General features: G+C 36.1%; 3 protein-coding genes across 3 annotated transcripts in view; 1 reads left to right on the top strand and 2 right to left on the bottom strand.

Moving 5' to 3' along the window:
• Window positions 1-34: 34 nt before the first annotated feature.
• On the bottom strand, window positions 35-2091 carry LOC108755324 (type 1 phosphatidylinositol 4,5-bisphosphate 4-phosphatase). Its single transcript, XM_018498253.1, has 6 exons — window positions 1800-2091; window positions 1512-1696; window positions 1206-1415; window positions 620-760; window positions 489-543; window positions 35-239 (listed from the first exon to the last, which is right to left on the bottom strand). The coding sequence occupies exons 1-6, from the start codon at window positions 1885-1887 to the stop codon at window positions 154-156; spliced, it is 765 nt and encodes a 254-aa protein (XP_018353755.1). The 5' UTR covers window positions 1888-2091; the 3' UTR covers window positions 35-153.
• Window positions 2092-2524: 433 nt separating this feature from the next.
• On the top strand, window positions 2525-4044 carry LOC108755238. Its single transcript, XM_018498139.1, has 2 exons — window positions 2525-3114; window positions 3414-4044. Exons 1-2 carry the CDS (start codon window positions 3026-3028, stop codon window positions 4042-4044), a joined length of 720 nt encoding a protein of 239 aa, XP_018353641.1. The 5' UTR covers window positions 2525-3025.
• Window positions 4045-6553: 2509 nt separating this feature from the next.
• The window catches only part of LOC108755377, a 22097-nt gene continuing 14850 nt past the window's right edge, over window positions 6554-13800 (bottom strand). The window contains exons 14-21 of the mRNA XM_018498318.1: window positions 11015-13787; window positions 9894-10091; window positions 9343-9621; window positions 9197-9286; window positions 8964-9120; window positions 7922-8252; window positions 7094-7262; window positions 6554-7023 (exon numbers count right to left, since the gene is read on the bottom strand). Of these exons, the coding sequence (XP_018353820.1) occupies window positions 6748-7023; window positions 7094-7262; window positions 7922-8252; window positions 8964-9120; window positions 9197-9286; window positions 9343-9621; window positions 9894-10091; window positions 11015-13787 (4273 nt within the window). The 3' untranslated portion in view covers window positions 6554-6747. The remainder of the gene's footprint in view (window positions 7024-7093; window positions 7263-7921; window positions 8253-8963; window positions 9121-9196; window positions 9287-9342; window positions 9622-9893; window positions 10092-11014; window positions 13788-13800) is intronic.

Genomic DNA, 13800 nt, shown 5'->3' with positions numbered 1-13800 from the left:
ATATATATATATATATATATATATATATCGTTCTTGCCTTAAAAGGATTTTAAATGTCACATTACTATAAACATTTGTTCTAAATAGGTTAAATGACATTCATCTCAGTGGAATTGATTTTGTATTGTTGTTTGTTCACTGTTGTTTGGGAGACTACATAGGACCTTCTATCAAACTGATCTTCATCGTACAGTAATAAATGCTGCGGCCCAAGCATAAAAGCGCCAATAAAAATGCACCTGAAAACATGATTCAAAATGTGATGAACGGACTTTTGCAATAACGTTTGAATATTAAGAATTATAAAATTATCGATAAATTTTGAAATCTAAAACTTATATCCACGATAGAAATCTCACTCCGAGGTCTTGAAGAAAATATCAACAAATCATATTAGAACAATGCGCTTGGTTAATTTTTCTTTATTTGATATCTCGGAGTGTTTCTAACATTGTGGAGATAAGATTTAAAACAATGTTTATACTTACCAACATAAGCTACATAAATTCCACCATTTGTTTTTACATATTTATAGGTCCCGACCTGTAATTATATATAACATAAAATAAATATGATAAAGATCACACTAGATACACAGAATTCAAATTTGTATATTTACTGTTACGGCTATAGCAATTATTAAGGCTATAATCCCAACGATAATGAATACAATTCCTCTTCCTCTAGCAAAGTCTGGACCAACGGAAGATATTTTACGGCAATGTGGACATCGAGCCAAAGCGTTATTTAATGTATTAAACTGTGGAAAATAATTTGTCGAGTAAAACAATAGACGCATTCAGCAGATACAATAGTTGAGTGAGCACTTATTGCTATTTGTATATTGTTCTAGATTTATCATGAATCTGAAAATCTACTCCAATTACATATAATAATTACTGAATGTTCACATAACTGTTGTATCAGTTAAATATGGCTAATAACTTGAAATCTAATCTATAATGTACTTTCTTTCTTGTTTTTTACATTTTTACCTCTTGCCTTTTTGCCTCTTATTTGTTTCTGTTTCGTCGCATGAAATAAAAGTTAATGAATTTCAAAAGAGACAAGAAACATTTGAGAAGATACATGATTATCGATAAAACGATTGCAGAGGGAAAAAAGCAAGAAATAAAAAGCAAAGAAAAAAAAACCAGACAACGAGCACATTATAGATTTAATATACCATATCTTTGATGACTCACCAAGAATGTGTCATGGCAATGGGCACAACCTACTCTACACATGCCTGGCATGGATAGAACTGGAGGTGTAATAGGGCTTGGAGCAAGATTAATAATACGTTTACAATTTGGCCTGGGACAGGCAATACGCTGCGAAGAACTCTTACATATGAGTAGACAATTGCACGGACATCGTACATACTTCTTTCCAGGTGGAGCATTACGTATAGGCTGTGCAAAAAAAGTAGACAATGAAGACTCATGACATTAACATTGCTACCTACTAGTAAACAAATTATAAACAAGAAATGATCTTTGAAAACATACTGTGGCCTCGTTACATTGACAACACTTAACAACATGCTGATCCCTCTTTCCGGAAATATCTATCATCGCTTGACAAACTCTGCAGGTAACCATTGGCATGCCACCCTGGATGGCGGACTGATACGGCGGTGGCAGCTCATCCGGACCGATCGTAGAGACGGTGTGCACATTGGACTGTGTTTCGTCTGCAATGACAAACAAGATAATGATATCCTCTTGGCGGCGATTCTTGGACGCGAACGCGTTCTCGCGAGCGAACAGAGCGCGAGATCCGCGGTGTTACCGCACCGCCGATCGCATCGTTGCTGTGCGAGCTGTATGTGACGTTCTCATTCTTCAGCAGCGGCTGCCGCTCGCCTTCCTTGCCGTCTCCCATGTCGAACGACGATGGGACCAACTCACTGCCACGGCACGACAAACACAATTCGCTTCTATTGTTTGACAGAACAGCTCCCGGTGCATCGATGACAAGGATGACAAAACACGAATTCCCCCCGCCAACCCCGTATCGTCCGCGATGTCGCGCGAATACAGAGGAGAAATCGCGGTCTTCGCTGTGGATCTCGTCTGCTCGAGAGAAAGAAAATTCGTACTGTCCGCACTCGAAGCGGAATGAATGTACCCGCTTGGAGTTGGCGGGAGAGAGACGGTAGATCAAAATTGCTCTAAAATCGTACAGGAGGCGCGGCCGAGAAACAAACGTCCGTAGGACAACGTTAGATGAGTTTCGGAACGTCGCAGACATTCTCGTTTTTCCTGACGTTGGCTGCACTGCGTCGGATCATGTCGGAGTCGATATCGGAGCAGAGGAGCTTAAGAGCACCAGCCATCCCAGCCTTTTTTGTGTAATGTTTACATTAGCGCACCAACATTCTTTTTTGCGATGTAGGAACTAAGTACCACGTTTATTTTGCGAAATTGTCGATAAAATCGTGTCGAAAAATAGATGTGGTGCGAGTCCGTGTTAAATCGCGGTGTGAAAAATGGACAGTGTCAATCAGTGCTACATCTACAATTGTAGGTTTGAACTTGTTTTTATGTTTGTATCATAAACTCGCATCTATACATATTCATTTTTGACACCGCGCGAGTTACACAAACTGACACCACATCTACTTTCGACGCTGCGATCTTATCGTCAGTACGACATTACGTAGTTCTCAAATTGAAAATGAATGTACTGGCGTTAGTGTACTAGCGATTTCGACGGTCCCCAAAAAAACATGGGATGACTCCTTTGAGATTTTTTTCTCTGACAAAACGAAGAGACGTCGAGATTGGTACGGTTGAGACGAGGCACGGACAATTCTTTTATAAAGTACCCTCAAGTTCAATTTAATTTACGTTGATTGTTAAAACGGTGAAAGGATTAACGAGGCAGTCGTGTCGTCTTTTCAACTAACGTTAAAAGGAATCACGGGGAGCACGGCGAATCTCACGATTGTTTTGCCGGAGTTACACGTGATCAGCGTGTAAACAGGAAAAAACATATACCCCAGCATTTCATAATAATTATGGAGACCATTAAACATTTATGGAATGTCAATCAATTCATAACGAAGCTGAAGTGTCCATTGGTTACAGATTTACAGATGTTTTACATGTAATTTCCTGCATGCTTTTTACTTACATTATTTATAATAATATATAAATAGTTATATATAAATATAAAGAAATATTAAATCTCTGTTTGTGATAAAAATTTCAACATTATTACTCGATTATCATTAAATATTATTTGAGACGTGTAGAAATTAAAATAATTTTGTTAAAAATAACTTCATAATTATATTTTGATAATAAATTTAATCCGAAGAAAGAAATAAATTATACTGTTATGCTCACATATATTGTGGATTTATATAATAGAATTCCTTTTAATATTTATTAAAATGTTTTTAGGCAAAAATGTAAAAATTTTAGTAACAGTATAGAGTTGCCAGAGCAGAATTTTGGACCATCAACAGCATGTTCACATTGTGGGTCACTTTGGAGTACAGTGGATCATCAAGTTCGGATAGCAAGAAGCAGAAAAATGTCTAAATCAGTGAAAAAGATTATACGGTACATAAAGGAAAATCCAGATCAAAAGATTCCAAAAATTCGTGCAACCTTAGCGCAGAAATCTATAAAAAATGAGATGAATAGATTGGTCATTAAATGTTCTGTCTGTTCCAAGAACACTGAATTGCCATTTAAGAAGAAAAATCACTTAAAGCCAGTAAAGTTGAATAATTCACAAATGGAGACACCGCAAAGTAACCGTAAAAAGAAAAAAAAGAAATCTAAGGACAAAACTGCTGGTTTAAATATCTCAGGTTGTATGCCTGCATTACAATTAAACAAAAAAGACAATAATGTAACGCCTACAACATCGTCTGCGATCACACCAAAAATAATTTCAAGTAACAAGAAATCTATTTCCTCTAAAAAATCTAAGAAATTGAATATAGAACGATTAAAACGTATTATGGAAAATAAAACACCTTCAAAAACAAAAAACTTACATAGCTTTCTAGCCGAGTTACGTTGAAAATAGATATATATGTATATATTGTAAATATCTGTATAATAATGGATAACACTTTTTAATAAAAAGAATAAAATAAGTATCTGAATTTAATTATTAGAAGTATAATTAAAATTTTGAATTTAGAGCCATACTTCTATCTTTAAGGTATTAGCATATGGAAGTGGATTGTAAGTGGGTTATCATTCTTAAAACAAAATACATTTTGCATTATTAATATAATTTTTATAAGGCTTTTCCAAGTTGCTAAGGAGCTAATTTTATTCTCTAATTTAAAGATGACTATTGTTCAACTTTGTTTGCAACTCAAAATATAAATCTTTATTATAAATATCTTATTTTATAATAAAAATATTTTTAAGATAAGATTTAAATAACGATTGTAAATATAGTTCTTACTAATTATGATTAGAAAGAAATTATGAATACGTTTTTAAACTAAATTGTCTATTTCTTGAAAAACAGTAATATAAAGCAGAAATAAATACGTATTTTCAAACAATTATACAATATAACTCTCATTAACAATTATTTTATCTATCAAGAAGTAAAGAAATGTTGATTGTATCGTTCCACATCTTCAGTTGTTTACAAGTAGAACATGTAGAGATGAACACTATTTCTTCTCGCTGAATGTTTGCGAATGAGACGTTGAATTAACATATAAATCACACCACATCGAAAGATAAACAAGTTTTTGACGTTATAACTAAGTGATGTTCGTATTGCACTACTTCTGCTCCTACATTATTTTCGCTGTGGTTCTACATTATTTTCACTTTGTGGGCTTGTGGTCCATTTGCAAATAAAATAAATACACTATACAATATACGATTTGTCACTTATGGCTCCGAATACGTGCGTCCGTTTTTTTTTTTTCGAGATTCTCCGCAGTCACTCCAGTGGAATCTCCTGCTTTACGACCTGCAACATCGGAGGATACTTTATGCACGACAAAGTTGTAGAATTTTAATGTATTCCCGCAACACATACCTCGCTCGTATCTTATTTACTTCGATATCCCCGTAAAAAAGACAACTCACACAGGATAGGGAAATCGTTATTTACGCAGTGGGAAGCTGCGAATGGCCGCGCGGATCCACAATATTGGACATTAAATTTTTATTCCGCTTTAAATAGCGCATATTGGCAGCATATTCAATAGAATTCTTTTAATTTTTAGAATGAAAATTATTATCAAAAATTGATAAATGAATGAAATGTATTAGCTTTATCCATAAATTTAAATAATTTCAAATTTATAATGTATACTTTATCAGATATCGTATTTTATCAGATTCCTAATCTGAAATATTTTTATATAAAACTATGTAAAAATGTAATTTAACTGTTTATGCGATTCTCATTAAGACATTATTTTGAAATTCCGCCTAAAAAAAGTAATTGATTTTACGAATTTAAATACCTAACGTTAAAATAAGATTTCATTAAAACATTTCTTTAACTATATAATTATCTATTATTTTATAATTTCTTTAATTACATAATAATCCATTATTTTATTTTAGAATTATCTCTAATTATGCTTTTATATACATTTGTGCTCGACGTCGAATTAATTAATTAAATTCCAAATATAAAACGTCTGCTATAATGCATTTTAATTTCTATGATTAATTATTTTTCTTTAATTTCTTAATTTTAGCAGACTGACTAAAATAAAATTTTATTCTACAAAAGGACAAAAAAGAATTTTTTTTTTTAAATATAGAGAACAATTTCACACATTATATAAATTATAAATTGAATTTAGAATATATATTCTCGTTGATTCTTCTGCTCATCTATCCTTCATAGTGCACTCGGAAAGAATTATAAGTGTGAATAATAGAATATATAATCTCGTTGATTCTTTTGCTCATCTATCCTTCATAATTCACTCGGAAAGAATTATAAGTGTGAACAATACCGCAAAACATCAGCAATACAAGATACGGTCGTTCAATAGCGGTTTGCGGCGATTTATATATTCTCGTTGATTCTTCTGCTCATCTATCCTTCATAGTGCACTCGGAAAGAATTATAAGTGTGAATAATAGAATATATAATCTCGTTGATTCTTTTGCTCATCTATCCTTCATAATTCACTCGGAAAGAATTATAAGTGTGAACAATACCGCAAAACATCAGCAATACAAGATACGGTCGTTCAATAGCGGTTTGCGGCGATTTATATATTCTCGTTGATTCTTCTGCTCATCTATCCTTCATAGTGCACTCGGAAAGAATTATAAGTGTGAATAATAGAATATATAATCTCGTTGATTCTTTTGCTCATCTATCCTTCATAATTCACTCGGAAAGAATTATAAGTGTGAACAATACCGCAAAACATCAGCAATACAAGATACGGTCGTTCAATAGCGGTTTGCGGCGATTTATATATTCTCGTTGATTCTTCTGCTCATCTATCCTTCATAGTGCACTCGGAAAGAATTATAAGTGTGAATAATAGAATATATAATCTCGTTGATTCTTTTGCTCATCTATCCTTCATAATTCACTCGGAAAGAATTATAAGTGTGAACAATACCGCAAAACATCAGCAATACAAGATACGGTCGTTCAATAGCGGTTTGCGGCGATTTATTCACTTTTACGATTTTGTCGAATTCACTTTACGAATGTCTCGTGCACGCAGGAATTCTACTTTCATGCAACTGCTATGTTAATTCGGTCAGTGGGTCACGGCAGGAGATGCGAGGAGGAACCGAAAGAACTGGAGGAGCAGACTGGCAGCAGCGGTGGAGGAGGAAGAGGAGGACCAAGCAGACACGGAGGAATTGTGTTAGTCACCTGAATGCAAGCCTCGAGGTAATCCCGCTCGGACATTTCCTGGTCCTTCGCAGGGGGAACTTTTCCCCGTCGGCGCAACTCTTGCTTGGCGTCGTTCAAGTCAAAGATTGCCACGGGATCCAGCCTGCCCTTGAGCACCAGGCCCGCCAAGTATTCAATGTAGTGCTGCCTGCGGGGGAAAAGTACCCAAGATTTTAGTCAGGCCCACGACATGCGGTCCCCCGCTTGCGTTTACCTGAACCAGGTCATTCCTGTAATGCTCCGGGTCGCGCCCGTACCAGTTCGCGGGCAGTTTCAGCCCGGCGCGTCGCACGCACGTTTCGAGATCGTCCACGTTTAGCAAGGGCAGCGGTTCCAGCTGCGTCAAACGGATCTTTCGAACTAGATACTCGACGTAATGAATCCTGAGAGATACACGGAGGATCTCGTTATAGCGATCGACTGGGGGGAGAAATAAGAACGGGATAGGAAAAGGTGGCGGCTTCGTTGCGAGATCGCTCAAAAAAATGCCTGGAATCGCCGCAAGATTGGGACCGATAAGTACTCCCAATAATATATCCTCGTGAGTGAGGATGCGTTCAGGAATTCAAAGGGCATCATTTTGTTGTTCACCGAATATTAAACAAGGATAAAATGAATATCTGGATGCATCCGAGAAAAATTTCTAAACGCAGCCTGAAATTCTAAAGCTGATCGACGGACGCGTCGCAGATTGTATGTTACTGTTTAGAATCTTCTCTATCAAGACTCATGGTTTTGAGTTCGAGGAATTACTGAAGCAACTTTAATTGATACTAGTAAAATTATTTCTACATATAAATAATTTCTCGGTTATTTATGAAAGAAAGAAATACATATTATAGTATTTATAATTTTAATTGAATTTTTCTGTCACAGCTGTTATTAGCAACCTATTATCATTTACAATTGATGGATAACGATAAAGTTTTTTAAAACAAATTTCAATATTTTATCTTTTAACTTTACAGTCTGTCAATTCAAGTTTTAATTTTGTAAACAAATTTGTAGCGAATATCGAGTTCACTGTGATGAAGAAGCTTACCTGCACAAACCAGCGTGGCCCTCGACAACATCGGAATTGCATACAGCATCCACGACTCCGGTCGGCGTTTCTTTCTGCAGTTGCACCTTGCATTTGCGTTGTCCGACGGGACCTTTGGTGTCGTAATTGATGCCGTTTTCTCTGAGCAACTGCTGCAACTGCGCCGGCTCCTTATCACGAAGGTAGAAGAGGCAGTTACGTGGATGATGGGCGTGCAGACCCAGTTTAGCGCAATAAGGGCTGACCGCACATTTTGCTCCCATCATGAAAGCCTTGCCGCAACCGCAGCAAAACTCATATTTACACTGGCTGCACGTGAAATGCATGCAACCTATAAAAATTCACGAGCCCTCTTTTTTTTCAGCGAGCTTCGAAAAATGTTCCTGTGATATGCATATCGAATAATTTAGAAAAAATATCTCGCCCCATATTTTAAACTCACCCGAGATCGATAAAAAAAATATAACGTGGTATTAAAATGGCCCGCGTATATTAAGATAATATTTGGAATCAACATTCATTAATTCTTCCATTACCATATTGTTTTTACAAAATAAAAGTAATAACTACTGCGTATTCTGTAATTTTTATAATAATGGTTTTCTTTTAGAAATATTTAACAAAGAAAGAAGAAGCAATTCTTTTTATGCAAAAAATACAAATTATATAAACAATTAGGATGCACTTAAACAATTAAAGCCGAAAATTGAATAATAAAATTTGATAATAAATAAGATTGAATAAGTGTAAATTATCTTTGTAGTAAAGCGTAATATTATTACTCCTCAAAACAGAATAAAAACAATAACCATTGCGGAATTTGTATTCTGCAATTTTGTATAGTAATGGTTTTCTTTTAGAAATATTTAATGTCAACAAAAAAAGTGTTACGAAGCAATTTTTTATGAAAGACGCCAATTAACTTAAATAATTAAAGTCGAGAATTAAATGATAAAATCTCAAAACAATAAAACTAAATAAATGTAAAATTGTTTTCTTATTATTATCTTTACAGTAAAGTGTAATAGTTAATAATTATTACCTCCTCGAGACAGCGAATAACGAAACTTGCATTTAGGACAATCAATGCCATTGTCGGCCAAATGTTTGGCTAAACCTGCGGCTTGATTGTCGGGATCATTCTCGTCCTTCCAAGCGGCAAATTTCTCGCATGAGATTCCTTCATGTTGTTTTTCCCACTAAAGTAGACATGCAAAAATAAATTATTGCCTTCTTATTTAAACATTATCAAAATCATAAAAGTTTCATACATACTGGTCTTCGGCAAAAAGCACAAGTGACAGATCGACAATCGGGACAAATTAAGCGCTTGTGATCAGGATCGGCGTAAAATCCGCTTGAACACTGGAAAATAATTCTTTTTTAAATAGTGAATTTGAAGATTGCAATTAAATAATTACCTGAATGCACCACTTAAAATTTGGATCCTGCATCAGAGTCCGATCTCTGAGTTTTCTCTGAAAGAGCTCGTGAATTGGCGGATCCAGCAGGGTCTTCAATTGGATGTCCAAATTGCTGAAATACTCTAGAACTTCGTCTTCGCTCGCATCCTTGAGATTAGGCTCCTTACAATACGGACAAACGGCATCCGTGATGTTCCTGTCGCTGATCTGAATGGTGAAGTAATTCTTCGCGCATTCGTTGCAGCAGCGATGTACGCACTTTAGCATGGACACTATCTAAGTGAGAAAAATTTACAAGTAGAGTAAACAGAATTAAAAAAAAGAATTTAACAAACAATACGCTTTCTTATTGATATCTCCTTGTCTGATTCTTAATTATTTTAATAGACTAGAATAAAATTTGTAAAATAAGATTTGCAAAGATGAATAAATCTCAATAGAAATATAAGAACACAAGAAAGTGACATTTCATTTTTGAAATTAATCAAGAGGTTTTATTTTTCGCATTCTTTAATTTTCCAGATTCCTAGCGATAACTGGACACTCACTTGGCTCATCGCGAAACGACCAGTGCACAGCTCGCACTCCTGCTGCAAGAAGGCCAGCGCGGATTCTATGCTGGAGCACTCTTTCGCGGCCTGGAGTGCTTCGGCGTCCCCGAACTTGAGAGTTAGCAAACTAGCGGCGACCTCGGCCTCATCGTAATTCGCGGCTCGACCCTCTGCCAGGAGACGACGCGCTATTCTCTACACACGTGACGGACATAAGATTGCTCCGATATCGGCAGGTACGCAGTTTCCACATATGGTATAAAAAGGGTATTTTAGCTTCGTCTATAAATCTCGACCTAAAGTGGAAAGCTTGAGATCTATCGTTTATCGATATATAAACATGGACCATTTACAAGTCTGTGCTTGTAATTAGTACAACATAAAAGCGGCATTTTGGAAATTATGGAGCATATTGTGCTATATTGACATTTTCTTCACATCTAAATTCAATAGATGAATTATGAAGAACAAAATGAAGTATTCTGTTGCTTAAATTAACATTATTTCGAAAGTAAGAAGTTCACAATTTTTGTCATGCAAGAGAAGAGGAAGTAGACCGCACCAACGTCTAAAAACGAGCTCTCTTTCATTTGATAAATATAAGAAACATAAGTCTCAACTAAAATATCAATCATTTCGTCTACTACTGAAATGAAACGATTAATTGATATATTTATAATGGATGCTTATGCATATAGAATACCTTAAATATTTTATATTTAAAATATGGAGAATATCGAACATAATATTCAATTTCCTAAGTAATTATTGTAAATATACCATCACGTTTTAAAAGATAAGTAATATTTCCATTTCTTACAGACAATGAATTAGTCACGACATAATACTTACCTTCGCGTTAGCTACGTCTCGTCACAGTTAAATGATTAACCCATTAACGCGCGGTTAAAATTGGGAGAACACCTATTTATTGTGTTCGATCCCCTTTCCCACCCACTTGGCATTTCGAGCTGTTTGTAGACATTGGCCTGCCAACGATAGAAAAGCCGCCGGTTCTTGGCGGCTCGAGCATTCGCGAGGACTTTTTGGCAACTAACGTTTTCTACGAGGGGAGGAAAGGGGGTCGTGTATCACTTTGGCAACTCTCGTCTACTGACCTCCCGCTCCGTTTTGGGAGATCCTTGTCTCTTGCGCCTGATGCTTTCCCTTTCGGCATTCTCTTCGCCCTCGAACCGACGGATGAAACTGGCTACAAGGGAAAATCGTTTCTTGGGCGCTCGAGCCCGATCCACCCCCTTTAATGTATCATCTTTCTCGATTTTCACCTCTTTACTACCCGTACTCGCCCTTCGACCTACTTTCGCGCGTTTATCTCGTGACTCGCGACTCGTGACTCTCAGTGTCTTTATCGCATCGGTCTGCATTGTCGACTGATCTCTTTGCCCGATTTCGCTCGCGACTTCAAGCTTTGTCTCATCCTTCTTCAAGTCATTCATTTGTGACTGGATATTTTCTTTAGAATTTGTATCTTGCTTGAGATTCGCTGAAGACGCTGTAGCCGAATCTATTACAGCAATGTTAGAATCTGCTTTAAGATTCTGAGAAATTTCTAATGTCTTTTCATTAATTTCCGAGTTTATTTCCGACCGAGGTAATTCTACGACCGTAGTAACAGTTGGTGCCTTCAAATTATTTTCTTCATCTTTTTGCGAAGACCCTTTAACCTGAGAATTACTCTCCATTCTGTTTGAAATCATGGCTTCATTGTCATTTATTTCGTTGTATATTATAACGTCAGTCTCTTTATTAAGCACTTCAACTTGTTGCAAAGTTTCGACTTGTTCATTCATCTCTTCCCCTTCGGACGATAATTCTTCATATACATCTTCCACCGAATCTTCCAATTCACTTGACTTAATCTCCTGTTCATCGACCGAGTCTTCGGACGATGTAGAATCATGATCGTGACTTTCCGTCTCGTACGAATAAGTGACGGCCTCACTTTCCTCGGATTCGCTTGTGCGTTCTTCTTCAGACTCCGATATTTCAGACCTTATCTCATTTAGCGTTTTCTCCAACAACAACTCCGCGTCCGTGAACTCCTCGACAGAACTGTATTCCGAGTTATGATCAGAAATGTACTTCGCTGTTCCTGTGTCTTCGTCCTCTTCAGAACACTCAGAATCGGAGCTGAAAGCATCCGAGCTTTCCTCGATTGCGTTTTCGACTTCCAATTGTTTGCCAAGATCCGCGGACGGATCGTTATGCGTCGAGTTCGACACTTGTGAATTCTCGTTTAATTCCGATTCTATTGACTTAACTTTCGGAAGTTCTTCGGTTTCTTCATTTTCCACAGTACTTTCTTTAACATGATTCTCTTCCACGATTTGCTTGTCTTTCACATTTTCTGTAATTTCAATCGCTCTAGCATTAGATTTAATTTGATTCTTTCTCTTCGGTTTGTTAGAATTCTTAGAATCAATTTTTTGCATAGTTGGCGAGTTCGATACATTAGCTTTTTCCGGAATTTTTAAAGATAATTTCGAAATTGCTGGCAACATTATTGGCAATTTAGTTGATGCGTTCTTTAATAATGACATGTCATTTAAATTTAATTTAAAGGAGTTTGATGAAGCACTATCTGTTAATTGCGTGATTTTTCGTCGCATTAGAATAGGTATTTTTGACGGTAAAAACGATTTAGATTTTAAATTACATTTTTCCATTTTTATTAAAACTTTATCGTCGTTCGAAATTTCAATTTTGTGATTCATCTTCTTTGTTGCTTGATTTTTAAAAGTCTCCGCTTTTATATTTTTCGAGCCTCCCGGATTTTTATTTTGAATACCTTCAATAATTTTGTTTTTAGGATATTCCGGCGCTCTCTTTTTCAAATTTTCCAATTTATTTCCATTATATTTTTTAACAATAGATACTTTAGTTTGCGGTTCGAGATTGACCGCGTTATTGACTATCGATATTTTTTCTAAACCGAACATAGAAACCTTTTTATTATCATTTACTTTAATATCTGTTTTTTGCACGCTATTTGATAATTGTTTAACAGTTTTATCTGGTTTCTCAACTAATTTATTTTTATTGTCTGTCTTATTGTTCGCGATATACGTGGGCTTTAAGAGTTCTTTAATTCGCGATTCATCGGACTGCATTGCTCGATTCGACCTTTGAGTAATCTCGCTAGCCGTTGCTTTCGCTTTTGTGACGGTCGTACTGTACGAACTTGCGCTTTTCCGTGCTAAATTTTTTCTCGGTACGCTTGCTGATTTTTTTACTATCTTAACGGGCGACTTTCTTCGAACGATCTTTTTAAGAGGTGATCTCGATCTACGACTCACGACGGGTTTCGCGATCACGCTTTTACGAGATTGATTTACTTGTTCTGTATTTTTTTCTATCAAACTTTCATTATTCGATAATTTTGATGGCTCAACCTGTTCGTTAGATGCTATGATTGAAATTTCATTTCCGGACGAATCGACATTTTTCGCATTCTCCATTGTATCAACACCTTCGATCTGACCCGTTTCGCGTTCAACGATATTTGCGATATTTTTTATCGGCGCACAATCATTTACCGTTGTTACTGGCGATTCTGAGACCTTTATTTCAAAAGTGTCAGATATTCCGGGCGTCGCGTCGTTGACATTTGCTATAATAGAATCCGAGAAGGAGTCTTCGTTGACTGTTGAAGCGATATTTCTCTCCTCAGTCGGTGTTGTAAAGAATATATTGAAATTTTTAAGCGCATGTAAAATATTTCTTGTCGTTGAATTTGACATTTTTATGTCTTGTCTCTTGTTATCGTGAGATTGAGAAACTTCGTCTCTGAGATGAAGTTCCTCGTCGCGATTTGTGGGATGCGAAATATTTTTTTTCGATTCTAAAGAAAGAACATGTTCGATAGGAGACGTGTTATCTGGTA

This window comes from Trachymyrmex septentrionalis, unplaced genomic scaffold (assembly GCF_001594115.1).
Source record: "Trachymyrmex septentrionalis isolate Tsep2-gDNA-1 unplaced genomic scaffold, Tsep1.0 scaffold87, whole genome shotgun sequence".
NCBI classification, from domain to species: Eukaryota; Metazoa; Arthropoda; class Insecta; order Hymenoptera; family Formicidae; genus Trachymyrmex; species Trachymyrmex septentrionalis.
Note: the sequence above shows the minus strand (reverse complement) of the source record. Positions and strands in the feature narration are given on the sequence as shown.

Bases quoted from the DNA above. Each gene is read 5' to 3' on its own strand.
- LOC108755324 (XM_018498253.1), bottom strand. From the start codon at position 1,887: ATGGGAGACGGCAAGGAAGGCGAGCGGCAGCCGCTGCTGAAGAATGAG. The intron at 1,697-1,799 runs GTGCGGTAACAC...TTGTCATTGCAG, and splicing joins CAGCAACGATGCGATCGGCG to ACGAAACACAGTCCAATGTG. The intron at 240-488 runs GTAAGTATAAAC...TCATGTTTTCAG, and splicing joins AATTTATGTAGCTTATGTTG to GTGCATTTTTATTGGCGCTT.
- LOC108755238 (XM_018498139.1), top strand. From the start codon at position 3,026: ATGGAGACCATTAAACATTTATGGAATGTCAATCAATTCATAACGAAG. The intron at 3,115-3,413 runs GTAATTTCCTGC...AAATGTTTTTAG, and splicing joins GATTTACAGATGTTTTACAT to GCAAAAATGTAAAAATTTTA.